A 26,390-nucleotide genomic window follows, 5' to 3' on the forward strand; every position below is an offset into this window, starting at 1 on the left:
ATTGAAACTATTTTAAAATCTTTTTTTTGTTTTCTTTTTTTTTTTTTTAGCAAATGAAAAACACGATATAAATTGCTGTGATAGGATAGGGATATTACAAAAAATCCACTCTGGGCCTTAAAATCCTTTCCCGACGTAAATGTAACTCCCTACGAAGTAATACAGCCTCTTCGTCAACAGGATCATCCATAAATGGACATGCCATTTCATTCCCTTTGATGCGCTCTGCGTGACTGAAATGTGCACAATGAATATGTCCCCAAAGAATCAATGAGGTGTTTAAACACCACTTCCTCTTTAAAAAAGGGGAGGAGACCAAAATAAACTCTGGGTTTTCTGAAGAAAACCTGCTCCTGACCAGGTTAGGTTCACAGAGTAAATTGCCATGGTAACTGACTCTGAGTATAAGTTACCTCTCTTTCAGAAACGGGCTTGACTTACTCTGCTTTCTCAGGTTTAACTTAGCTCCCTTTCTGAAACAGAAAACCCAGAGTTTCCCTCATTTCAGGGTTAACATACTCAGAGTTTTCACTTAACCTCCTTTCTGAAACAGACCCCTGATTTGAAGGTGAACCCGGAATTGAACCAAAACTCTGCTATGTTGATTACTGATTTATTTGAGGGATGATGAGGAGTGGGGAACAGACAGGCTACTAAACAGTCCAACAGAAGGTAAGGCAAAACATCCAGGCAACACTTGTACGGGAGCAGGCGAACTGACTGGGCAAAAAACAGACAGAGCAGGGTCAATAAAACAGAAACAAGGTGCTGGGAGCTCTTACCAGATACGGGACGGAGTGCATGAAAGAATGAGAGACGAACCGACAACTAGCTGAGGAGGAGGTGAGGCTTAAATAAACAGACAAACAGGTGAGCGGAATGAAAGACTAATTAACCAAAGGTGGAAGCAATTACAGAACTGGAGAATAAACCAAAACCCAAGGACAAAAATAATAACAAATCGCAGCACTAAAATCAGAACTAATACAGAAAACCGATAATGAAAATAATCAACAGCCTAAACAGAACTCAATAATCTATGCTGGTGAAGATTCTCAGTCATCAGGTCATGGTCATTCCAAAAAAAGGTAAAAAACAAAGCAACTGGACTTGTTTTCCGTAGTTGAAGACGTTTCGCTTCCTCTCCAGGAAGCTTTCTCAATTCAAAAAGTCTGGAGTAATGATGAGTACCAAGCTTTATACTACTGCCTAACAAAGGACTGTAATGGCTTAGATAACATGCAGATTAAACAGAAACAGGTCCACCTCTTAGTAATGGGCGGTCGTTAAAGCCATTAAGCCAGCAGAATGGACCGAAACTGGTCCACTCCTCTGTAACGAGGAGTTGTTAGGGTCGTTATTGGCTTGGCTTAAAGGAACAATGTTTGATCACCTGAATGAGGGTGAGAGTTAAGGTGATGATTGGCTGGAATTAATCCTATAGCTGTGTTGTAAGTTTTTGAGAGTTGGAACCTAAGGCCTCCTCCTCTGTTTAAGGTTTTTCTCTCTTAACGTAGATGGCTTCCTTCACACCCCTTTCAAACCATCTGTCTTCTTTGTCCAAAATGTGAACATTTTGGTCCTCAAAAGAGTGTCCTTTGTCCTTTAGGTGTAAGTGGACTCAATAATCTAGAACACAAATAAACCAAGAGGCAGGAAAATACTAAACCAACTAATAAATGTGAACCAGAAAAGAATATAAAATAAACAGGCTAAACCGGACTTCAGAACTTAAAAACACAAAGTAAACATAAGGCAAGGAAACTAACTTAACCGAGTCGACAGGAACCAAGACAGAATATTACAGAGAGCAGTGGAGCTACAATGAACGGCTAACCGCTAAGCTAACTGCTAAGCTAGTTGCTAAGCTAACTAGATAAAAAGCACTAGAAGTGTGCGGCCAGCAAGCAGAAATTAAGAAGGAACGAGCCGCACTCAGGCGTTAGGTGAGCGCACCAGAATGATTAACATGTGGGAGAACCAGTAGATGAGATGATTCCCTGGAACTAGAGGAACAGAGGAGGTTTAGAGCAGAACCAGAACTCTGAGTAATCTCTGCTCCTTGGACCAAACGGCAGGGATTGGTCAGAGTTTTTCATTCCTGCAGCTCCACAGAGAACGACTTCTAACCTCATTTTTCTAAATAGATAATGTAAATACTGCTGAAGGATGATTTTACCCAGTAGAACATAAAGTGTTTCTGATCAGGATCACCAGCTGTAGCTTTAAGCCTCAGCTCTAAAACTGGCTTTGGCTTTTCCAACATCTTCCTCAAATATTTGGCAACAAAATGTGAAGCTGTGTTCCTACTTCTGTAGTTCATTGTTTCACATTATATCACCGTTATTATTATTATTATCACCATAGGGTCAGCAGTGGTGCTACAGGAGGAGTTTGTTCTGTAACTGGTGGGTTTAGCAAACATGTTCAGTCAGCAGGACTTCACCAGGAGGTCAGAGGGTCCAGGGTGCTGGTGGTCTGGCAGCCTTGGTCCTGTCAGTCTGGACCAGGGCAGCTGTCCTCAGCAGGTGGGTGGATGTGGGCTGAAGCGCTCCAGGAGTCAGGACCTGGTGAAGGATTGTCTTCCAGGACATTCAGCATGTTAGACCAACGCAGCCTGTGGAGTGGGACACAGCTGGAGAGGTTTTCACTTATTCTGGGCAGCAGCTGGGTTTGATGATAAAACTTTAGATCGCCACAGATCCCACCCAGCGGGGCTATGCGCTGTTTGCTCCTCTTCCATCAGGGGAACGTTTCAGGAACGTTAAATCCAGATGGAACAGAAACCTCTTCTTCAGTAAAGCTGTGAGGGCGATCGCCCCCTGCTGAGAAGACCGTCTGCACACATCACTACTGTGAACGCACGTTTATTTCACACTCTGAACCATCAAGGTTACGTAGCACAGTTCTGTATATTAAGAATATTCCCCATTAACTATCAGGAATGTTTCACTCCACACTTTCATTTTTAAACAGGACAGACGTGTGGAACGTGGAGCGAATCCTAGCAGAGCAGAAAGACTCTGGTGTTTTAGATGCTTTAATTTAATAGAAAATATAAAAAATGGTCATGTTGTTAGCCGTGTTCTTACCTATATTCAGTGATTATTTCTTGTTGTTTATTGTATGTTCCCTAAACCAGAGAATGTCCTAAAACGAAAACCAGCTGAAGCAGACTCAGAGGATGTTATATAACTCTCTCTTTCCTTTGCTTTCCTCTTTCACCTTTTCTCCCTTTTAGCATTTTATCTCATCTGTTTCTCTCCTTTTGTCCTCATCTACCTGTTTCTGTGTCCATTAAACATGAAATAGTCCCAGAATAAATTATAATAAAGCTTCTTGCATGTATAAACCAAGCAGAGCTCTATGGTGACAGCAGTAAGGCTCCACTGGTGAAGGTAAAACCTGTTGGACTCTTTCTGGCATTAAGACAACATTTATTATTGCTGCTGCACTGCCAGACAGGAGACAATAATAAATAAATAAATAAATAAATAAATAAATAAAAGGCAGCTTGGGGGATCAGGCCGAAGCTTTTACTTTGGAAATATTTTCAGAGGCCACTTCCTTCCCTCCCTGCTCATGCAAAAACACAGAACGAGGTCCGATAAGCAGTTAGGTGGAGAAGTTCGGTACCGGCTATAGCTGCTGGGCTTCATAAGCTGGAATGGATCAGCCGAACCAGAACCGGTCCAGGAGAACCAGAGCGGCTCCTCCTCTGCTCTCCCCGACCCACAGCTCAGAGTCCCGGACCCTGAGGACCAGAACCTCCGGGGACCTCCACCAGGTTAGAGACTTTGGTAAAGAAAGAGGTTCTGCTGGTGGGACCGAACCGACACCTCTGGAACCAGAACCTGTGTGCTGTCCTCACACCACGTGACCACGTGCAGCCAGACAGCGGACAAAATGAGAAGGTTCCCCACAGCCTTTACTAGGGTTCTCTGAGGAACCTTTACTCATAAATCTGGTTTAATTTGGTTTAAAGATGAATATTTTCTGAGGCAGGAGCGCGTAGAACGGATTAAACTTCAACATTTTATCCAGTTTAGTCGCTGTAAAGCAGATTTTACCGCAGAAAAATACGTCAAAGATCTTTTTAAGGTGAGAGGTCTCACTATGTCACGTAATTCACGTAGGGATCTAACAAAGGTGAGAGGTCTCACTCTGATTAAATATAAACCCAAAACCTTTCTAACTGGTTTTAGCATAGATTTCCTCTGACTAATTTTAAACACCTCTGGGATTATTAAAGTATTTCTGATTCTGAAGCTATGAATTTATTTAATATCCTATTAATTTATTTATTCACGGCATACATTTCTTGCTGCCTTTAACAAAAGCCAGAACAGAATGTTTTATCATTAAAATATATAATTAAAATTGTAATAACATGTGACATCAGACTTTTAGCCCACAGCAGCTCCTCCTGATCATTATAATAATATGATTTAATTTACTAATACTACTCTGGTAAAATACACTTAGATTAATTATTATCATTATAATAATCTGAATTCATTTTCTAATACTACTCTTTAGTAAAATACACTTAGATTAATTACTATCATTACAATATTATTTCATTTACTAATACTACTCTTTAGTAAAATACACTTAGATTAATTACTATCATTATAATATTATTTAATTTACTAATACTACTCTTTAGTAAAATACACTTAGATTAATTACTATCATTATAATATGATTTAATTTACTAATACTACTCTTTAGTAAAATACACTTAGATTAATTACTATCATTATAATATGATTTAATATACTAATACTACTCTTTAGTAAAATGCGCTAAATTTATGTTTTATCTTTAAAATAATTATAAACTTCCTACTAGCGTGTTGTAGCTTCACCAAACTCACAGTAATGTGTAATAATGAATAAACATAACATTGAAGGTTGTAGGTGTCCACACTGATGCCTGATTAAATTCATAGGTTTAGATTTTTCTGCTGTCTGACTGAATCGTTCCTGTTGACTTTAGACCAGGTTCTTCCACCATAGACATCATATACGTAGACGCGTCATAGGGCGCAGGTTCTCACGTCAACATCACTGCCATATTGTGTGTGGCAGAAAAAAGTTGAGTTCTGTTATTGTGAACGTGGATCAGAGAAGATGCCTCATTCCTGTGCTGCATGGAAATGTATTCTGGCTGATTTCACTACTTGTATCTGCCTTCTATAAACTAAGGCTGCACCATGTTGCAAAACTGGACACACTAAAGCTGCAGAGTGGCAACACTAGAAAAAAGCTGTGAAGACCATTTATTTTCAAGGTTTTTAGCTTGCATACAGTACAGACTATTTTATTTAGACATACAGTAGATGTGCATATATAGATTTTAAAGTATTATAAATAAGCCAAATAAATAGCTGTTTATATATATATATATATATATATATATATATATATATATATATATATATATATATATATATATATGAATATAAGGATCAATTTGTTAAATCTAAACATTGTGGTCTTCATTATTTCATAAAACCATGTCACATGTGAACCTTTAGGAACAGACTTTTTGGGTGAGTATTAAAGAGGTAAAATTAATAATATGAGGAAAAAAGTCCTAGGACAATAAAGTTAAAAAAAAAAACATAAAAATGGTAATGTTATGAAAAAAAGTCATATTATGAGAATTAAGAGGGAACATTTCCAGAATGTTCACAGTTTGCAGAATTATTTCACTCCTGGAGTAATAGGACCAGGTTAGATTATTTTAATTATTTTTATTCTTTACGAGTATAAAGTCGGGAGAATGAAGCTAAAGGGATGTGAAAATAAACTTGTAATATTACAAAAATAAAAACATTATGAATACAAAGTATATTCAGAGATTAAAGTCCCTCTGATACTGTTTAAGTGACTGAGTAACTGCAGATTTGCCACATTAAAGATGGCGGACGCTCTGACGCATCGCAGCATAGGCAGAACCCGCCCAATGACGCGTCTACTCTTATATTATGTCTATGCTTCAACCCGGGTCCTCAGGAACCCTGTCCTCCATGCTTTAGGTGTCTCTGGTCTGCCTGACCTAAATGAAATGATTGTATGAGCTCAGTCGTATATGGAGGACAGGTGTGTGGAGACAGGAGACACCTAAAGCATGGAGGACAGGTGCTGAGGACCAGGGTGGAAATAATGTCAATGATCTAATGATATTGATATTGATTCTAATTTAAATTAAGCGAAAGTGAGTCAGTGTGGCCAGACAGGGCTAGTTTCCACCCAACTGGGCGTCTATTAAACACATTGAGCTGAAAAATAGCTGATTATTAATAGTTTTTAAATTGGGAAGCTTTTCACAACATTTAGCAGCTGTTAGAAAGAATTAATAACAAAATAAAAGTAGTCAAAGTAAACAAAGTAGTCGTCATTGTGTGGCAGAAAACTAAAAACTTTCACATTTTAATAAAACACCGTCTCCTTGAACTCATTTTAGCAGTTAATTTATCTCTGAAATGAGTCAAACCCGACATCATCTGTGATTAATATGTTAATAAAGTGTCACTATGAACGCTAACGCCACAGATGACTGCACATTTTGTGGGGAGCCACAAGTCCAGGAAAGGTTGAGATATTTTAGTTGAGCGGGTTTTATGTTGGTTTGGGCTGGAAACGGTCAGATCTGGCAACACAGTGTAGTGCTGCGTCCATTCAGTTAACTCAGAGGTCAGACATGAGCATAAGCGCTGATAAACGTGATAAATGTGATAAATATGATAAATATGAGCCCTGATGTCAGGCTGGACACTAGGAGAGGAAACCACAGCAGCTCAGAACCACCGGGCTCGGTTCTGCTCGGTTCTGCTGCTAGCTGCTGTAGCTAACCCTCCTAGCATGAATGTTAACTCCGGTGTTGACTTCAGTCATGACTTACCCAACAGAAATTAATTTAACTTCTTGTATTTGTTTGGAAATAAGTTCAAATGTCCACACAGCAGCAGCAACAATGAGCTCAGCTGAGCCGCTCTGTCTCTGTAAGCTACGAATATTTGCCGCTAGGACTGAGTCTACAGCAGAGATTTCATTGGTTCCTGATCTAGTTAAAATTATCTTTATTGTTTTTATTACAGAAGGAGGAAGACCAGGAGGAAGCAGAGGATCACCGCTGTCAGCACTGTGAGAAGGTCTTCAGCAGAGCTTCCAGCCTGTGGAAGCATGAGAAGACTCACACAGGGAAGAAGCCACACACCTGTGGTCTGTGTGGGACAAAGTTCACTCAGGCCGCCCACCTGAAGAGGCACCAGAACATCCACACTGTGGAAGAGACCTTCAGCTGTGAGCAGTGTGGACAAACCTTCACCCAGAGACAATCTCTGAAGCTCCACCAGCAGCAGGTCCATGTTGGCCTGAAGCCTCACACCTGTCAGGACTGTGGGAAACGCTTCTCCAAACTCAGCAACCTGAAGGTCCACCAGCGCATCCACAGCGGAGACAAACCACACGTCTGTGAGAAGTGTGGGAAGGCGTTCAGGGACGGCAGCAACCTGAGGAACCACAGACAGACGCACAGCGCAGTGAAACCCTTCTGGTGTGAGGAGTGTGGGAAAACCTTCACCCGACCGTGTTCTCTGAGGAAACACCAGAGGATCCACAGCGGAGAGAGACCCTTCAGCTGTGGGCACTGTGGGAAAAGCTTTGCTCAGAAGTACGCCCTGGATGTTCACAGGCAGCTGCACACCGTGGAGAAACTCTACTGGTGTGACCACTGTGGGAAGACCTTCAAGCAGAACCAAGCTTTGACTGTACATCAGCAGAAACATCACAGCACTCAGGAACCGGCGGCAGTCTGAGGTCCAAACTGGGATCTGAAGACAGCAGCTCAGAGTTACTGTGGTTCTGTAGCTGATCTGTTACTGATGTTGAGTTAATTTACCTGCTGTACCTCCTCTGTCTGGCAGGTTGGAATAAAAACGAGTTCATAAATCAACAGGATGGTTTCTCAGCTGTGTTTCTTCTGCGACTCGTCTCCACACTGTTGCTTCATATTGAACCCCCCTCCATGAAACTGAAAAATAAATATGGCAGACTTCACAAAAAGCTCTCTGAGAATCACTTTTCTCTGGTCTCGCCCAGTTAGCATCAAAATTGTTTTATTTTACGAGCTTCTTGGTGCTCATGAGGGCTAAATATTGACAGAGACTGCAGCTCTGCTTCTTAGTGCCAGAAAAGCCCGTATGGAATAAATTTCTGACCTTTCAGAGTCTGATCCAGTCAGACCAGGGACAGTTTCAGCTTGTGGGAAGCCACTAACCCTGCAAGATGAATTCCTGCAGTATTTGTGTGGTCAAACACAGGAGAATCCATCTTGAACCGCTCCAGCAGTTTGTTTCCAGACCAAAACGGTCTGGGCCAATCACGTTGCAGTGATGAGGGTTAAGGCGGGACATCCAGCTGTGATGAAAGGTGCCGGGTCCACAGCTGGAACATGTTTACCTCAAAGCTCTGAGGATCAGCAGTTTGGATCTCACTTCCTGTCACTTTAAAGTCTGTCACCAGTTTTATGTTCAAAAAAACAAACTATGTCAAAAACAACATTGTAGTCACACCTGATTCATTCTTTTTATCTTCATGCTTTTGTTTTAGAATTTAGATTTTCCATATGTCGCCAATATTGTTTTATTATTTTACATAATTATCACATTTCAGTTTTAGTAGTTTTTAAATAGACTGGCTACAAAAGCCCATCTAGGAGCTAACTAGCCCACGCTATAAACACCATGATACAGATACTGCTGTTTTCAGTCTGTTATCGTGTGTCTATATGAAATAATAAAGTATAAATGTGTCAATCAACCTCCAGCATTTTAATGAAAACTGGAGACTATTCTTCGCGAATGCGATTGGAAAAAAAATAAAAACTTTTTGGTGATTTTAATATAAACTGTTAAATGTAAACAGTTAAAATGATTAACTACTCGTCATGATCTGTCACAACTGATCCGCTAGGATGAGTAAATCATCAGAAACGTGTATTTGGTGTTCAGCAATAGGTGAAAATTATGATAACTTAAGACCTTTTCCAGGAAAATTACCCAAAACTGGTTTGTTCATTATTTTAATAAAGCATCTGAGCAACTATGGCTTCCTAAAAGTGAGATTAATTTTCTGGAAGCTGCATTAAAAGAAATCAAATGGGCAGGTCATTTCTCAGAGACCAGGGTAAATGAAAATAAAGTTACTTGACACCTTTCAGGTTGTACTCTTATAGTACAGGCAACAGGCAACAGGCAGGTGTTCCTCCTGGTTTCAGGTGTATTTTTCCTCTCATTCTGCTACATGTGTTACTTTAATTTACCCCTTAGTTGTCGCCACCTCAGCTCCTAGCTGCTTTATTTTTATTTGACTTAAATTTTGACATTTCTGTTTTTATAGACAGAACCAAATAATTTTTTTATATATATATTACTTGTAAATAACTTTAACTTAAACTGTAGTCTCTTGCCTCTCAGTCTAAACACCCTGTGAGCCTGAAACTGATTAAATGTTAGGTGGACTTCCTGCGGTGGTTTAATTGTTTCTCTAAACCATTTCTGTCCACAACATGATGGACAAACTCAGCAGAGGCCGATCTGAAAATAACTGGATTAACATGTAGATGTAGGACCACCGCCTGCCAGCAGGGGGCGACAGCCCTCAGCTCCTGGGAAGAAGCTGTTCCTGACTTTATTACTTTATCTACTTTGGATGTTAATTAATGAAACACGATCAGGCATCAAAATTGCACTGAAATCAAAAACAATACATGACAGACATATTTTACGCCCCTCAGAAATAAAGTCTATAAAGAAATAAGAAAAGCAAAAGCAAACGTTTTTTGTTAAAACTGCTGTAAATGGGGAAATCTGGACAAACAAGGAAATCAACAGGAAATACTGCAACTAAAAGTAACATCAGGGAAAAACAACTAAAGGGAAAAAAAACTAAAGGAGAAAATACTCCAGGACACTAAAGAAAATCCACTGAAGCTTTTAATATTTAGTAAACTCTACAAATAGTTTAACAAAAGGTGACGACCTACAGGTGATAAAGACCACACCTTTAAACGCAGATTTATTTACACCAAACATGGAGGACTGAGGTCCAGTGTTCACAGCAGGGGGTCCAAAGTGTGGCCCGGGGGCCATTTGTGGCCCCTGTGCTGATTATGTGAGGCCCTGAAACTGAACTTCAAGAAAGATTTGGCCGATCAGCACTGGTGGCTTTTTTTAGTGACTAAATGAATGGTTATAATCACAAAAACAGCAAAATGTAACATCTGCAACTTATGAAAATCATTTAGGTTTACCAGAATGTCCACTATTGGTACCGATGTTTAGCTTTATATAAACGATTTACCAGCAGTAGGTCAACCGTATGCTGATGATGCAGTGATGTATCTTCATGCAGCTCAAGAACCGTCACACTGAGAAGTATCTGATTGGTTGGAAAAATCTGTTATATCTTTACTTTGAAAAACGTTGTATGTGCTTTTTAAAGCAGGTGTTGCAGATACAGATCCTGTAGTGATGAGGTGGTACATTTAAATAATTTAAATAATGGCCCTCATTATAAATAATGGGTGCTGATATTAATTCAAACCTTGGTTCCATCTTCTGAGGGACCAGATAGAGAAAAAAAAATCTCAATATTGACCTTGTGTTCATTAACATGCATTCATAAATAAATAAGATGGGATCCAGTGGAGGACCAGATGAAGACACATCGTCCCCACGGCTAAAACTGACACTTTGATCTGCTACAGACGACCAGAACCGGTCCAGAACCCACTGCTCTGAACCAGAACTAACACTTTTATCACCCCCGGTATTAAAGGCAGCGGTTGGGTCTAAAAGCACAACTTGAGGTTCTGAGGTTGTTTCTCCTCCTTCTGGGTCGCAGCAACGTTTAACCCGGATCTATAAAGTTCTGCTGGTTCTCCAGAACAGCAGCTAAGAACCCATCACCACTAAAGCCCGGTCCAGTCAGAGAAGAACCTCTCAGCCTGTTGAATTTCAGCCTTGGACCTTAGCTGGAGCGGTTCTGGATATTTCAGATTAAATGTTTCCCCCATGTAGAAATAAAGCTGCAGAACCTGAGAAGCCCTCTGATGGCACAGAACCATGGACCTCCTCCAGATCGGGTTTGGTTCTGACAGCCAACATCCAGACTAACCCAGGTCCAGTTGGAGGTCCGGGTTCATGGGGCTCATAAATATTCATACCTGTGGTGATGAAGGTCAGTCTCTGAAGAGAACATGGACTCAGTGAGGTTCTGCAGTTCTACACTGACCCACTGATGGGGACGCCGGTTCCTCTACCTGCTCAGGTTGGTTCTTCTGCTGGTACCTTCAGGAGGTTCTGGAACCCAGAAGAACCAGAGGACAACAGAGGAAGCATCCCTACTTCAGCCAATCAGATGATGTTTGATGACATCATCGTTGTAGAACAGGTAGAACACTCCATTCTCCGTTCCATCTTCAGTCAGAGGTTCTCCAGATCTATGCAGGAGAACCTTCCTGCCTGCAGGAACTCCTGATCTACGCGTTTCTCTTTGGGATTAATGAAGGTTCTGGTTCTGGGTTCAGTTCATTTTAGGAACCGACCAATCAGACGTGGTTTCACTAACTATGACCCACTAATTCACATTTTAGCTCCTTCATCGTGTCTCTGATGGACATATTACTGGTTATCTGTAATCAGGAACAGAGGAACATGTTCCTGGTGCTTCCTCAGGCTGGAGTCTCCTCTTCATCACCTCCTGACCTCCGTTTCCCTCGTCTGAAAAGTCCTGTGCTAATAAAGTTGAGGAGAACGGCGGCGGGTGAGAGGCTGATCATCTACAGGAGGATCTGTTCTCCACCTGATGGACTGGAGGTCCAGGAGGACCTCATCATCTCCTGCAGGTCAGATGTTAGAGAAGACAAGGAGCCAGCGTGGGTCTTCAGGTCTTTATTGGAAAAACTGTCCAGATTCACATCGTTATGCTGACTAATAACTGACGTTGGTCCTGCTAACACTCACACCGTCTCACACTCACACCGTCTCACTCTCACACCGTCTCACTCTCACACCGTCTCACTCTCACATCGTCTCACACCGTCTCACTCTTTCGGGCCTATAATCTCTAACTGACTGAAAGACAACTGGAGGAAAAACGAGGGATAAAAAAGTAAAAAAGAGGACTTGTTAGAAGAAGTCGAGGTCGTCTGGAGCGTCCAGGTCTCTGTACTCGATGATGGAGCGGGGGTCTCCTCTCATTCCCCTGGACACAAACCCAGCGTTAGAGACAATAGTTCTGATGGAGACGTTTGGGTTTCCACCACCTTCGCCGTCTCTACCTGCTGTTTCTCTGTTTCCCAGGAAACGCTCCGCCTCCTACCGGGCCTCTGAAGTTGTCATAGTTACCACGGCCCACGCCAAACTGGCCGGGGGGGAGGTGGGGTCCCACACCTGTTTGAAGCACAGCATGACCACAGCTTTACCACCTCTGACCCGTTAGCATCAGAACCTTCTGGTCCAGGATCAGAGACAAGAGCGTACCTGGGAACCCTGGCATGGGAGGCCTGATTCCTGGCGGATATCCCAGAAGGCTTTGCTGCTGAGGAGACTGACCAGGAAACGCTGCCATCCCAGGAGGAGTGGCTGGAAGGAGGAGACAGAAGGTGGGAGGTCAGAATCCCAAACTGTCTGTTGGATCAGTGAGAGGAACCGGTCCGTCTTTGACCGATCCTCAGAAACATGGGAGGTCTTCAGCATTGACTGAAATACACTAAATGATCAACAAGTCGCATCAAAACCTACACTAACATGCTAACGTTAGCCTAGCCTTTAGCTAACCGCTCCACCTCAACCTACCTGTCTGTTGGATCAGAAAGGAACCGGTCCACTCTGACCGATCCTCAGAAACATGGGAGGTCTTCAGCATTGACTGAAATACGCTAAATGATCAACAAGTCGCATCAAAACCTACACTAACATGCTAACGTTAGCCTAGCCTTTAGCTAACCGCTCCACCTGAACCTACCTGTCTGTTGGATCAGAGAGGAACCGGTCCGTATTTGACTGATCCTCAGAAACATGGGAGGTCTTCAGCATTGACTGAAATACGCTAAATGATCAACAAGTCGCATCAAAACCTACACTAACATTCTAACGTTAGCCTAGCCTTTAGCTAACTGCTCCACCTGAACCTACCTGTCTGGTGGATCAGTGAGAGAAACCAATCTGTCTCTGACCGATCCTTAGAAACATGGGAGGTCTTCAGCATTGACTGAAATACACTAAATGATCAACAAGTCATATCAAAACCCCGACTAACGTGCTAATGTTAGCCTAGCCTTTAGCTAACTGCTCCACCTGAACCTACCTGTCTGTTGGATCAGAGAGGAACTGGTCCGTCTCTGACCGATGCTTAGAAACATGGGAGGTCTTCAGCATTGGCTGAAATACGCTAAATGATCAACAAGTCGTATCAAAACCCCGACTAACGTGCTAATGTTAGCTTAGCCTTTAGCTAACTGTTCCACCTGAACCTACCTGTCTGTTGGATCAGAGAGGAACCGGTCTGCTCTGACCGATCCTCAGAAACATGGGAGGTCTTCAGCATTGACTGAAATACGCTAAATGATCAACAAGTCGCATCAAAACCTACACTAACATGCTAACGTTAGCCTAGCCTTTAGCTAACCGCTCCACCTGAACCTACCTGTCTGTTGGATCAGAGAGGAACCGGTCCGTATTTGACTGATCCTCAGAAACATGGGAGGTCTTCAGCATTGACTGAAATACGCTAAATGATCAACAAGTCGCATCAAAACCTACACTAACATTCTAACGTTAGCCTAGCCTTTAGCTAACTGCTCCACCTGAACCTACCTGTCTGGTGGATCAGTGAGAGAAACCAATCTGTCTCTGACCGATCCTTAGAAACATGGGAGGTCTTCAGCATTGACTGAAATACACTAAATGATCAACAAGTCATATCAAAACCCCGACTAACGTGCTAATGTTAGCCTAGCCTTTAGCTAACTGCTCCACCTGAACCTACCTGTCTGTTGGATCAGAGAGGAACTGGTCCGTCTCTGACCGATGCTTAGAAACATGGGAGGTCTTCAGCATTGGCTGAAATACGCTAAATGATCAACAAGTCGTATCAAAACCCCGACTAACGTGCTAATGTTAGCTTAGCCTTTAGCTAACTGTTCCACCTGAACCTACCTGTCTGTTGGATCAGAGAGGAACTGGTCCGTCTCTGACCGATCCTTAGAAACATGGGAGGTCTTCAGCATTGGCTGAAATACGCTAAATGATCAACAAGTCGTATCAAAACCCCGACTAACGCGCTAACGTTAGCCTAGCCTTTAGCTAACCGTTCCACCTGAACCTACCAGCAGCGGGAACTCAGTAAATATCTGGAGGATTCTGTGGTGGTTTCAGGAAACATCTCCTCAGATCTTGATAGCAGCTGAACTCTGACCATTTGCTGACCCGGTGTCATGGTTCAGGTTAGCTACTGGATGCTCAGGAACCAGCTGTAACTAAACCGACGGTCTCTAAGAACTACCTTGTGCTGGCGGTGGGAGGGGCTTGTTCTCAGGGAGGGCGGGCCTCTTGGCGTCCAGCAGGAAGTTGTTGAAAAACTCCACTTCCTGCCTGACAGCAGTGACCTTCTCGCCGTGTTTGTTCAGGATGTGTTTACGGACAAACTCTGGAGCCTAAACAACGACAACAACACGTTACCATGGCGTCACCATGGTGTCACCATGACAACAGGACGCCAGGGACTCACCTTGAACTTCTTGCCGCTCAGAGGACAGAGCCACTTGTCTTTGCTGAGCTCCTGGGTGTTGGCTGCCAGGAACTTCTCTACCTGGGGACGGAAAACGGACAGAGGTGTCTCACTCTCAGGTAAAAACAGACAGGCGGACAGAGAGACAGACAGGCGGTCAGAGAGACAGGCGGTCAGAGAAACAGACAGAGAAACAGACAGGCGGACAGAGAGACAGGTGGTCAGAGAAACAGACAGAGAAACAGACAGGCGGACAGAGAGACAGGCGGACAGAGACGTGTCTCACTCTCAGGTAAAAACAGACAGGTGGACAGAGACACAGACAGGAGGTCAGACAAACAGGCGGTCAGAGAGACAGAAACAGGCGGTCAGACAGGCACCTCCTGCTCCGGGTTCTTCTTGCCCAGCCGAACGGCTTCTTCTTCGCTGAGCGTCTCTGACGGCGAGAACAGAGGAGCCAGACGCTCTTCACACATCTTCAGGTGTTCACTCACTGTCCAATCAGAGCACAGCAGCGTCAGTCAGGGCTGTGATGTCACTTCCTGCCATTTTAACGCGGTACTCAGCTGTCTCACCCTCTGTGGGGGTGATCCTGGCCACGGGCAGCGGCCCCCGGACGTGGATGAGGCCGCAGCGATGCGGCATCTCGTCCTCGGCGGGATACTCGCAGAAGTTGTAGTAGTCCACGGAGTGGACGAGCCGCAGGTAGAGCAGCAGGCGGTCCAGCACCTGCAGCAGCTTCCCGTCCGTCTCCACGGGAACGTCGGAGGAGGAGGCGGGGTTCCTGGGGTCCTCCTCTGCGCCTCCTCCAGACGCACCGATCAGCTCCTCCTCCTCGGCGCTGACCTCTTCGATGAGGTAGTCGGTGATGTTCTTCAGGACGGGGTTGGTCTCCGTCTGCAGGCACAGGCAGGCGGTTTCAGGTGCATTCTGGGTAACGTAGTGCTCTCCACTGAACAGTGGTGCGTACCTGCTCGCTCCACAGCGCCCCCCTCTGGTCCAGGCTGTGGATGAGCCGCGCCGACAGACGGATGTCGTTCCTCACTACCGGCTTGTGGTGCGTCAGACCGTTGACGGTCCGGATGCGCCGGCTCAGGTCCCGGTTGACCACCGGAGCCAGCTCGCAGTCCTTCAGCTGGAGGCAGAACCGGGCGTTAACCGGGAGGTTCTAAAGGTTCTGGAGCTGCTGGTTCTCAGAGCTTACCCTGATGTTCTGGAGGTTCCAGCAGGTCTCCTTGATGTTGACGCTGCGGTCAAACGTCACCCAGCACCTCCTGAAGAACCTGAAACAGTCATGTCTGAGTTAGAGACGTTCTCCCAGGTGGACCTCAGCAGGTCCAGAGGTTCTGCTGCCCTGGTTAGAGCGGTTCCGTTTCTCCAGAACCGAGATGCTTCAGTCTGAAGGAATAAAGCAGCTTCCGGTTTCCCCGTTCAAACTAGATGTTACTATTGTCTCAGGATCAACCAGGTGGAACGACACGTACCTCCTCTCTGGCTGAGGGTCCGACAGCGCCACCCGCAGGAAGCCGGGGTACCTGCGGCACAACTGCACACACAGGGACATTGTGTTAGCGTTAGCATTAGCTCTGCTGTTAGCGTTAGCTGTTAGCTGCTAGCGTTAGCTCTGCTGTTAGCGTTAGCTCTGCTGTTAGCCTTAGCTGCTAGCGTTAGCTCTGCTGTTAGCGTTAGCTGCTAGCGTTAGCTCTGCTGTTAGCATTAGCTGCTAGCGTTAGCTGTTAGCATTAGCTGCTAGCGTTAGCTGTTAGCATTAGCTGCTAGCGTTAGCTGTTAGCATTAGCTGCTAGCGTTAGCTGTTAGCATTAGCTGCTAGCGTTAGCTGTTAGCATTAGCTGCTAGCGTTAGCTGTTAGCCTTGCTGTTAGCATTAGCTGCTAGCATTAGCTGTTAGCATTAGCTGTTAGCGTTAGCTCTGCTGTTAGCATTAACTGCTAGCGTTAGCGGTTAGCTCTGCTGTTAGCATTAGCTGCTAGCGTTAGCTGTTAGCTCTGCTGTTAGCATTAGCTGCTAAACACGACCGACTATTGCTTTATCATTGGATGCAGCTAAAGCATTTGATTGTGTGGAATGAGAGTTCCTTTTTAAGATCCTGGGAAAATTTGGCTTTGGGAGTAACTTCATCACATGGATAAAAACCTTCTATGATGAGCCCTCTGCCTGTGTATTAACTAACCGTCTCATATCTGGTCTATTTCAGCTACAAAGGTCAACGAGACACGGTTTCCCGCTGAGCCCCGGCTTATTGGCTGCCATCCATGGTATTAATGTGGGCAGCATCCATCACAAGCTTCTTCTCTATGCAGATCATATGTTGGTCCTTCTAACTAAACCTGAAGAATCTGTTCCCAGTTTATTAGATCGTATTTAAGATTTCACATTACTGTCTGGATACAAAGTAAATTGGGATAAGTCTAAAACTATGCCGTGTCTGGACGCTGCCACTCCTCTCTATATAAAAACTGGAGATTCTGTTGGTCTCCCAAAAGTATTAAATATCTGGGCAAACAGATCACCTCTGATTATAATAATATGGTTAAAACGAACATCGGTGCCTTGATTGGAAAAATAAGAACTGACTTTAGTAGATGGTCTAAAATTCACTTGTCCCTGTGGGGAAAATTAACTCTATGAAGATGATGACAGCGCCAGTTGTTTTCTATCTCCTCTGTAATATTTCTTTGCATATTTAAAGAGCTAAATGTCTTAATATTGGACTTTCTATGAGGTAAATCCCATCACCGTCTGAGTCTTAAAAAGTTACAAGCGAGTGTTGACAGACGTGGTTTTTCCTTACCTTATTTTAAATAGTATAATTTTAAATAGAGTTTGGTTACCCACTTTCAACTCCTCTGATAAACCTTCCTGGTCTCAGCCTGAGTCTGATGCGAATGGAGGTGAATCTCCACGGGTTACTTTATTAGCTGCATAGAGATCATCCTATTATTATGGCAGCCAAATTAATTTGGAATAAATTACACAGAGCAGGTCACAGGGATCTCATTAAGTCATCACTAGCTCCTTTATGGAATAATAACTAAATTCTTATTGGGGGGGAAATCAGTCAACTGGCCACAGTGGTTTATGGTAAATTATCCTGTGTTTTCCATTTGGTTGATGCCAAAACCAAAAACTATCTGAGCTTTGATGAGGTTGTTGATAGATATAATTTTGGAGATCATTTTGGAGATATGTTGACCTTCTAAATGGCTGGGAAGCCCTCTCAGATGCCCTCAGGCAGCCCTGATTCCCAAAGACACTTACTGTAGATGCAACGAGGAGGGAGCTTCTATTCTACATATTCTCTCTCTCCAAGATTGGTGGAAGAATATTATGGAAGTGATTTTCAAAGTGCTGGAAAGAAGGTTTAATATCACTGCCAGGCTTTAAGTTTTAGGCTCCACAGCAGAACTCCCAGACTCACACTTCTCACCTTTTGACAAGAGGTGGCTGATTCTGGTTCTGACTACAGCTAAAAGGATCTTATTAAGAGACTGGATGAAAAAGAAGCCTCCTCCTTATGATGAATGGCTGACAACTATGATTAAACTGGCCTCAGATGAGAACGTGACATACAGCCTCCTGGTGAAATGCATCAGTATGATAAGATAAAATAAGATAAGCTTTATTGATCTCACATTGGAGAAATACACAATGATGCTACATGGTCTGCCTTTCTCACCTGGCTAACTGTAAAGTAGACTGTTGATACATACAGATAGATAACATATCTGTATGCTCTACAAAACAAAAAGTCAATAAAATTAGCATAAAAATAAAAATAAAAAATGAGTCTGAAGTTAACGGGTCGAATGGTCCAGCTGCTGATTGGCTAATAATCTGGTTGGTTAATAATCTGGTTGGTTAATAATCTGGTTGGCTAATAATCTGGTTAGTAATAATCTGGTTGGTTAATAATCTGGTTGGTTAATAATCTGGTTGGCTAATAATCTGGTTGGCTAATAATCTGGTTAGTTAATAATCTGGTTGGCTAATAATCTGGTTAGTTAATTATCTGGTTGGCTAATAATCTGGTTAGTTAATCTGGTTGGTTCATAATCTGGTTGTCTAATAATCTGGTTGGTTAATAATCTGGTTGTCTAATAATCTGGTTGGTTAATAATCTGGTTGGCCCATAATCTGGTTGGCTAATAATATGGTTGGTTAATAATCTGGTTGGCTCATAATCTGGTTAGTTAATAATCTGGTTGGCTAATAATCTGGTTGGTTCATAATCTGGTTGGCTAATAATCTGGTTGGTTAATAATCTGGTGGGTTAATAATCTGGTTGGCTAATAATCTGGTTGGCCCATAATCTGGTTGGCTAATAATATGGTTGGTTAATAATCTGGTTGGCTCATAATCTGGTTAGTTAATAATCTGGTTGGCTAATAATCTGGTTGGTTCATAATCTGGTTGGCTAATAATCTGGTTGGCTAATAATCTGGTTGGCTAATAATCTAGTTAGTTAATAATCTGGTTGGCTAATAATCTGGTTGGTTCATATTTTTGGTTGGCTAATAATCTGGTTAGTTAATCTGGTTGGTTAATAATCTGGTTGGCTAATAATCTGGTTGGTTCATAATCTGGTTGGCTAATAATCTGGTTGGTTCATAATCTGGTTGTCTAATAATCTGGTTGGTTAATAATCTGGTTGGCTAATAATCTGGTTGGCCCATAATCTGGTTGGCTAATAATCTGGTTGGTTCATAATCTGGTTGTCTAATAATCTGGTTGGTTAATAATCTGGTTGGCTAATAATCTGGTTGGCCCATAATCTGGTTGGCTAATAATCTGGTTGGTTAATAATATGGTTGGCTAATCTAGTTAGTTAATAATCTGGTTGGCTAATGATCTGGTTGGTTCATAATCTGGTTGGCTAATAATCTGGTTAGTTAATCTGGTTGGTTAATAATCTGGTTGGTTCATAATCTGGTTGTCTAATAATCTGGTTGGTTAATAATCTGGTTGGCCCATAATCTGGTTGGCCCATAATCTGGTTGGCTAATAATCTGGTTGGCTAATAATCTGGTTGGCTAATAATCTGATTGGCTAATAATCTAGTTAGTTAATAATCTGGAACCCTCCTAGTTCTGTATTTTAGACCCTTCTGGCCCCAGAGGAACCCCAGCGGTCCGGCTCCAGCCCGTCCCCCGTCCTTACGGCAGTGATGTCCTCCTTGGACACCTCTGGAGGGATGCTCCTGATGAACAGGGAGGTGGTGAGGTGCAGGGGGCGGGGCTTGGGCGGCGCCTCCTTCTCCCTCTCCTTGCGGCGCTCTGAAACAGACAGGAAGAGGAGGTGAAGTCCGGACCGGGCCAGAACCTCCCGCCTCCTTCGTCCGACACGTACCGTCCTCCGCGTCCTCCTCCTCTTCCTCCTTCTCCCCGTGGGAGCGTGAGGAGTCCGAGTCCGAGCCGCTGCCCTCGCCGCTGTCCGCCGACAGGCTGCGCTTCCTCTTCCTGCCCTGAGAGGAAGAGGCGGAGTCAGACCGGCGCCGTGACCCGAGGTCAGCCATGATGGAACCACTCACTTTCTTTGCTGGCTCCGCCTTCTTCTCCTCCTCATCCTCCTCCTCCTCTTCATCAGCAGGACTCCTGGAGCCGTCCTGCAGAAACACACAGTCAGCTGGACCTGACGGAACCATTCTGTTCAGAACCGACCCCACCGGGCCTGCTGGGAGGTTCTGATGTCAGCAGAACCTCCCTCCTCCTCAGAACCGTGTTCTGTGGCTTTTATTAGAACTTTGTTCTCTTAGAACCATATTCTGTTAGAAACGCGTTCTGTGGGTTTTATTAGAACCGTGTTCTGTTAGAACAGTGTTCTGCAGGTTATATCAGAACCGTGTTCTGTGGGTTCTCTTAGAACCGGGTTTTATCAGAACCGTGTTCTGTGGGTTCTCTTAGCATCATGTTCTGCAGGATCTATCAGAACCGTGCTCTGCCAGCAGATCCGCTCTGTGGGTTCTGTTCTCCCCCGTGTTCTCCTGACAGATCTCTGGACCTCTGGAGAACCGGGCCTCTGAAGCCTTCCAGCTCCAGGACCGGTACCTGGTACTTCCTGACCCGACTGAGACCAGAACCACCTGGGTTCTGATCGGGTCTCTGACACGAGGCAAGGCTGAGTTAAGGCTGCAGCTTCTGCCCAGAACCGCCGGCCCGGTCAGAACATGTGACCGGGTTCTGTCAGGAACCTGCTGTTAGAGGAACCCAACGCTACAGGTAGCAGGTTCTGGTCAGCTGGACCGGACCAGAACTGACCCAGCTGCTCTCATAACCGGTTCTGGTTCTGACCTTGTCGGGTTCTGCGGTCCTCTCGCTGCCGCCCGGCTCCTCCGCCTGACTCGGCGCCGTCTCCGACCCGCTCTGAGCGGCACCGGTTCCGTCGCTCGGACCCGTCTGGCTCCTCTCTGGTACCGCGGCGCCCCCTGCAGGCGCCTCCAGGACCTGCAGGTCGAAGTCCGTCCCTCCCTCCATCTTTATCACCGCTGCACAGAAACAGGGAGCGATGTCAGGACCGCGTTACCCACAATCCCCCGGGCCGCCGTCAGGACCGCGTTACCCACAATCCCCCGGGCCGCCGTCAGGACCGCGTTACCCACAATCCCCCGGGCCGCCGTCAGAGCCGCGTTACCCACAATCCCCCGGGCCGCCGTCAGGACCGCGTTACCCACAATCCCCCGGGCCGCCGTCAGAGCCGCGTTACCCACAATCCCCCGGGCCGCCGTCAGAGCCGCGTTACCCACAATCCCCCGGGCCGCCGTCAGGACCACGTTACCCACAATCCCCCACCCCGCCCCCCGGCTCACCTGCGTCCAGCAGCTTGGTGATGGCGGCCTCGTGCTCCATGTCCAGGGACACGGCGTCCAGCCAGCCGTTGTCCAGCAGGAAGAGGAAGACGGCGAGCCGGGTCTGGAGCGCGGCCAGAGACTCCGCCCCCCTGGCGGTGATGTCATCGGGGTGGTACTTGGAGCGGAACCACTGGTGCTCCTTGTGCTGCAGGAAGAAGTCCTGCAGCTGCTGCCGCCTGAAGTCCAGCTTGTACTGGTTGTAGCGCTTCACCGCCTCCGTCTCGTCCACGCTGTCCTCCATGTTCAGCAGGAACTCCTGCAGAACCAGAACCCGGTCAGAACCAAGGCCCAGCAGCAGGTGCTGGTGGAACCTGGGGGGGGGCTCACCTTGAAGCTCCTCATGGTGGGAGGACCCGGCGGCGGCAGGTCTGGATCCATCATCCCCAGCCTGGACAGAGAAAGCATGAACAGAACCGTGACCGGCCCGGTTCTGGACCAGCCCGGTTCTGGACAGGCCCGGTTCAGGACCAGCCCGGTTCTGGACCCAGCCCGGTTCTGGACCAGCCCGGTTCTGGACCCGGCCCGGTTCTGGACCAGCCCGGGTCGCTGTGCTGAGCTCACCTGCCCTGCAGGGGGTGCACCCCGGGGTGCGGGTGGAGCTGGGGGAAGTCCGGGTGCCAGCCCTGAGGCCCCGCCCCCGGGAAGGGAGCCCCGCCTCCTGCGTACGGCAGCTCGTAGCGGTACGGCTCCCCCCGGTGGTCGTCCCTGGAAGCAGGCAAACGGGTCAGGGTTCTGATCCTTCCCAACGCAGCGCCCAGAACGGGTCAGAACCTCACCAGTCTCTCCTCATGCGCTTGTGCTGGGGGCTGATGTGTCTGGGGGGGGAGAAGCGCTCCCTGCGGCCGCGGTCGTAGTCCCGCCTCCTCTCCCTGCCGCGCTCCCACTCCCTGAAAGACAGAAGGAGGCGCCGGACCAATCAGAGGCCAGAGGGACCTCAGGCTGACGGGGAACCAGAACCAGAACCCGATGAAGGCAGAATGACGGTTACTTCAGGGTCCTGCTGATTTCACGTTAATCACAGCGTCTGTCTATTCTGGACCTTCCAGCTAATGATGGTCCTACGCTGGGTTGCCAGGTCTGAGTCTTTCCAGCACAGACACAGCGTAGCTAGCATGCTAAGCTAGTCGCTACCTAGCAGGTAACCACCACACCTGTCCACGCGCCTAGAGCAGCTCGTTATGTTAGAGCTTATTTAATTTATTTATTATTTATTTTATAAGGTTCTTTATTTTATAGCTTAAATAATTATTAATTTATTTATTTTATATGGTTCTTTATTGGTTTTGAGCATATTTAGTGTTTTAATCAGTTTCCTGTCTTGTCATTACATATTTCTCCTTCAGCACACTTTTTAGTGTTTTAGCCTTTTTATAGATTTATTATTTATATAATGGCTTTATTGCCCTATTTCTATAAAATATTTATTTTCTACTTTTATTTTGTTTTCTTTTGTTCCAGATGTCTAAAAAATAAACAGTCAGTGATCATGATTTGTTTTTCTATCCTGTTGTTTGGTTAAAAAAGTATTGATAATGGTACCAATAAAACATCAGATCAGTGAGTATCGATTATAGTATCAATATTATTGATACTCATCTGTATTATAGTAGATAGTATTGATAAAAAAAATAAATCAGTACTATAATAGATAGTATTAATAAATCTGTATTATAGTAGATAGTATTAATAAATCTGTGGTATAACCTGGGTCACAGTAGTATAATATTGCTAAATGCTGTTTCTGCATCAGTAACAAGGGACTGAAATCTGAAGGCATTAATCTGTTAATATGATCCTGTGTGGAGAATAAAATACACGTTAAGTTCATATCTGTGTTTATCTAAATATAAAAATACCTAGAATAATATAGAATAATAAATAATAATATAGAATAGAATATATAATGTAGCCTAAACACTTTAAGGCCAAACTGTGATCTGGTGCTGAGCAGAACCAGAGCAGAACCAGAACAGAACCGGTGAAATGTGCGGACCTGTCGGCCCAGTCGTCCCTCCTGCGCTCCTCCCGCTCTCTGGACCGCTCCATGTCGCTCCTCTCCCTCCTGAACTTGTCCCGCCGGCGCCGGTCGAACTCGTCGTCGCTGTCGCCCATCTGATGGAAGACAGAACGGGTCAGAACCAGAACCTCCTCAGTTCTCCAGAGGATTTATCCACTCAGATTCAGTCCTGATGGTGGTTTATGTCTACGGTTCGTCAGCCTGAGCCCATCAGAACCCTCCAGAACCCATCAGAACCTCCTCCAGAACCTCTTTAAGATTTAGTGCTGCTGCTCTAACTAGGGATTCCCTCTCACATCTGGCCAGATGAGGGTGTTTATGAAGCGGTGGGGGGGTTATGCAGTTAGCCTGACTGGCCTGATGGGGGCAGCAGAGCCCCAGAGTGAGGGAAGAACCACAGAACCCCAGGAGAACAGTAGAACCCCAGGAGAACCACAGAACCCCAGGAGAACAGTAGAACCCCAGGAGAACCACAGAACCCCAGGAGAACAGTAGAACCCAGAGTTAACGGTGGTTTTAGGGACGGATGAGAGCTGCAGACGCTTCCTGATTGAGTTAAACGACGTTCCTCATGGTGGACGACTGGAAGAAGAACTTCTGGAGGAAGTTGCACGTTTCTACAGACATCTGCAGCTTTTTCTCCACCCTGAGCCGTGGAACCACAGACTGACGGCTGCAGGCTGCATCCAGACAGCCAGGAGAGGAAGACACTTCCTGATGAAGAGGATGAAACCAGGTGGGTCAGGTCCTCTGACCCACAGAGACATTCACAGCCAGGTTCTAGGAGATTCTGCCTGTGGAGAACCCAGTTCTCAGTTTCTGAAACATTAGTGGGTTTCTCTAACTTTTATCTGATGAATGATGCTCAGCTGTGCAGCTTTTTACTCTGAAGCATCGATAAAACCATTTTAGTCGTTTCAGATTATCAATAAGGCAGAATAAGCCATCCTGGGTGTTTGTTCATGTTAATGAAAACCTGGAACAGGACCATTTATCATGCAGCCTTCACTGTAGTATGACTGCAGAGGGAGCAGAATTTACTCCTTTTATTTCATTAAGATGAGAATTAAACTAGAAGTTCTACCAGAACCTCTAGTTTAAATCTGGACCAGACAGACGCAGCTGATTGGTTAACGTTTGATGTTAGTAACGACCTGAAGCTCCAGTAATCCACCGTTAACGGTTTATAAAGTTAAAAATACGCCGATCAGTCAAGAAGCTTTAATATGATGCGTGTTACCATGGTTACAGGGTGATAACATCAGGAGTATATTTACCATTTATCAGTAATAAGCCATAATTACAGGTTTTCAGGTGGAGGTGAGACGTTAGCCTCTGATTACAATGTTTGACCTTACAGCTTTAGAAAATGAGCCGTTTTCTGTGATAACAGCCATTTATCCACCTGGAACCTCAAACGTTTCAGATCGTTCACTGTGACGTCATCAACCAGGGACCACTCCGGCTTAATTGATGGTTTATCGGTAAAATGAAGCAAACCTGAGCACTTTCTGCCTCCAGCCTTAAACTAGAACCCCACGCAGCTGGTGTAAAAGCCGTGGGGGAGTCTTTCCTGAGGAACAGGTTCCCTCTCAGACTGAACATGTGTTTGTTGTGCAAACAGGCAGCAGCTCCACGGCTAGCTGTGCTATAAACCCGCAGCTCAGCCTCGGCTGCTTAAACATAAACCGATAAACCAATAAAACCGCAAACTGACAGCGGCTGCCACCCAAAACCCACGCAGGACATTTTATAGAGCATTCCACAGAAAAGCGTTCCCGCTGCAGCCTGCTAGCACCCTGTTAGCTCCTTAAGCTAACAAGCTGCTTAGCCTCACAGCTAACTGGGGGAGCAGAGCCCCACGCGAGACCCGTGGGCTCATCAGCATCAGTGTGGGGTTTTCTCCCGGGTGGAAACAGACACGACAGGAAGTTCTGGGGGATTTTTACCTGAAACTGCGCCGCGTCGACTCCCACAAACCACAAACTAGCCGCTAGGCTAACTGCGTGCCGCCACAGAGCACCGAACAACGACACTTCCGGTTCAGCTTGGCTCCGCCAGGCAGCTCGCTCCGCAGCGCCCCTGGTGGTTGGTCCAGGCACGACAGGCGGGGCGTGGAACTGCAGAGAAAGAGGCGTTTTGTGGATAATCTGACCCGCTGGCGGCGCCTGTTGGGCGGATTACTTCACAGCAGCAGGTCCGGTTCTATTAGATTAGATTAGATTAGATTATAATATAATAGATTAGTTTAATGTTTTAGACACAGTGGTTCTGAATACTGTTACTGTGACCCATATCTGGGCTTTTTATCCTGATTATTTCTATTTTATCTATGCATAAAGGTGCTTCCACGTCAGCAGAGTCCATTTAAAATACAAACAAAGGGTCCATTCTTAAGATACCCAGAACCAGGGATTAATTAAACGTTAATCTTTTGCTTTTTATGAAGAGATGTTTCATATCGTTGTATTTGTTGGTCAGGGTGAACATTTCCTGGTTAAATAGAAAACTGTGGTGCTGAGGAGAGTCCAGTGAAGCTGCAGCTGCACAGCATCAGTTTAGGGCAGAACCGGTGATTTCTGTAGCTTACAGCTGGTTTACGTTGCTTCCTCTCATAAATAATAAAGAGTTCTCTCTGAACTCTGGACTTTTACCAGCAGGCTGGTTTTAGGGTCTGAAGATCTACTGAGGATCTAAGCTTCTGT

The 26,390-nt window shown here is 45.2% G+C and overlaps 2 protein-coding genes across 3 annotated transcripts; one reads left to right on the top strand and one right to left on the bottom strand.

The window, feature by feature from the left end:
• The first annotated feature begins 3,606 nt into the window (after positions 1-3,606).
• Positions 3,607-7,965, top strand: LOC118560225 (zinc finger protein 239-like). 2 transcript variants are annotated; one of them, XM_036131124.1, is made up of 2 exons: positions 3,607-3,787; positions 7,112-7,965. In XM_036131124.1, the coding sequence occupies exons 1-2, from the start codon at positions 3,668-3,670 to the stop codon at positions 7,826-7,828; spliced, it is 837 nt and encodes a 278-aa protein (XP_035987017.1). In that variant the 5' UTR covers positions 3,607-3,667; the 3' UTR covers positions 7,829-7,965. The 2 variants fall into 2 exon arrangements, with proteins under 2 accessions (XP_035987017.1, XP_035987016.1); XM_036131123.1 differs by having other exon boundaries at positions 3,609-3,787; positions 7,109-7,965.
• A 3,985-nt stretch (positions 7,966-11,950) lies between these two features.
• Positions 11,951-25,777, bottom strand: LOC105924150 (serrate RNA effector molecule homolog). Its single transcript, XM_036131081.1, has 20 exons — positions 25,635-25,777; positions 23,662-23,780; positions 22,445-22,555; positions 22,230-22,373; positions 21,996-22,056; positions 21,627-21,924; positions 21,112-21,305; positions 20,352-20,426; positions 20,171-20,285; positions 19,982-20,097; positions 16,289-16,350; positions 16,009-16,087; positions 15,775-15,939; positions 15,380-15,701; positions 15,185-15,297; positions 14,805-14,885; positions 14,580-14,730; positions 12,557-12,658; positions 12,355-12,466; positions 11,951-12,278 (listed from the first exon to the last, which is right to left on the bottom strand). Exons 2-20 carry the CDS (start codon positions 23,778-23,780, stop codon positions 12,203-12,205), a joined length of 2,496 nt encoding a protein of 831 aa, XP_035986974.1. The 5' UTR covers positions 25,635-25,777; the 3' UTR covers positions 11,951-12,202.
• Between the last annotated feature and the right edge of the window lie 613 nt (positions 25,778-26,390).

The sequence above is a fragment of the Fundulus heteroclitus genome, unplaced genomic scaffold, assembly GCF_011125445.2.
Source record: "Fundulus heteroclitus isolate FHET01 unplaced genomic scaffold, MU-UCD_Fhet_4.1 scaffold_41, whole genome shotgun sequence".
Classification (NCBI taxonomy): Eukaryota; Metazoa; Chordata; class Actinopteri; order Cyprinodontiformes; family Fundulidae; genus Fundulus; species Fundulus heteroclitus.

Bases quoted from the DNA above. Each gene is read 5' to 3' on its own strand.
- LOC118560225 (XM_036131123.1), top strand. From the start codon at position 3,668: ATGGATCAGCCGAACCAGAACCGGTCCAGGAGAACCAGAGCGGCTCCT. The intron at 3,788-7,108 runs GTTAGAGACTTT...TTTTTATTACAG, and splicing joins CCTCCGGGGACCTCCACCAG to AAGGAGGAAGACCAGGAGGA.
- LOC105924150 (XM_036131081.1), bottom strand. From the start codon at position 23,780: ATGGGCGACAGCGACGACGAGTTCGACCGGCGCCGGCGGGACAAGTTC. The intron at 20,286-20,351 runs GTGAGTGGTTCC...TCTTCCTCTCAG, and splicing joins AGGCGGAGCCAGCAAAGAAA to GGCAGGAAGAGGAAGCGCAG. The intron at 15,298-15,379 runs GTGAGACAGCTG...CTGATTGGACAG, and splicing joins CAGGATCACCCCCACAGAGG to TGAGTGAACACCTGAAGATG.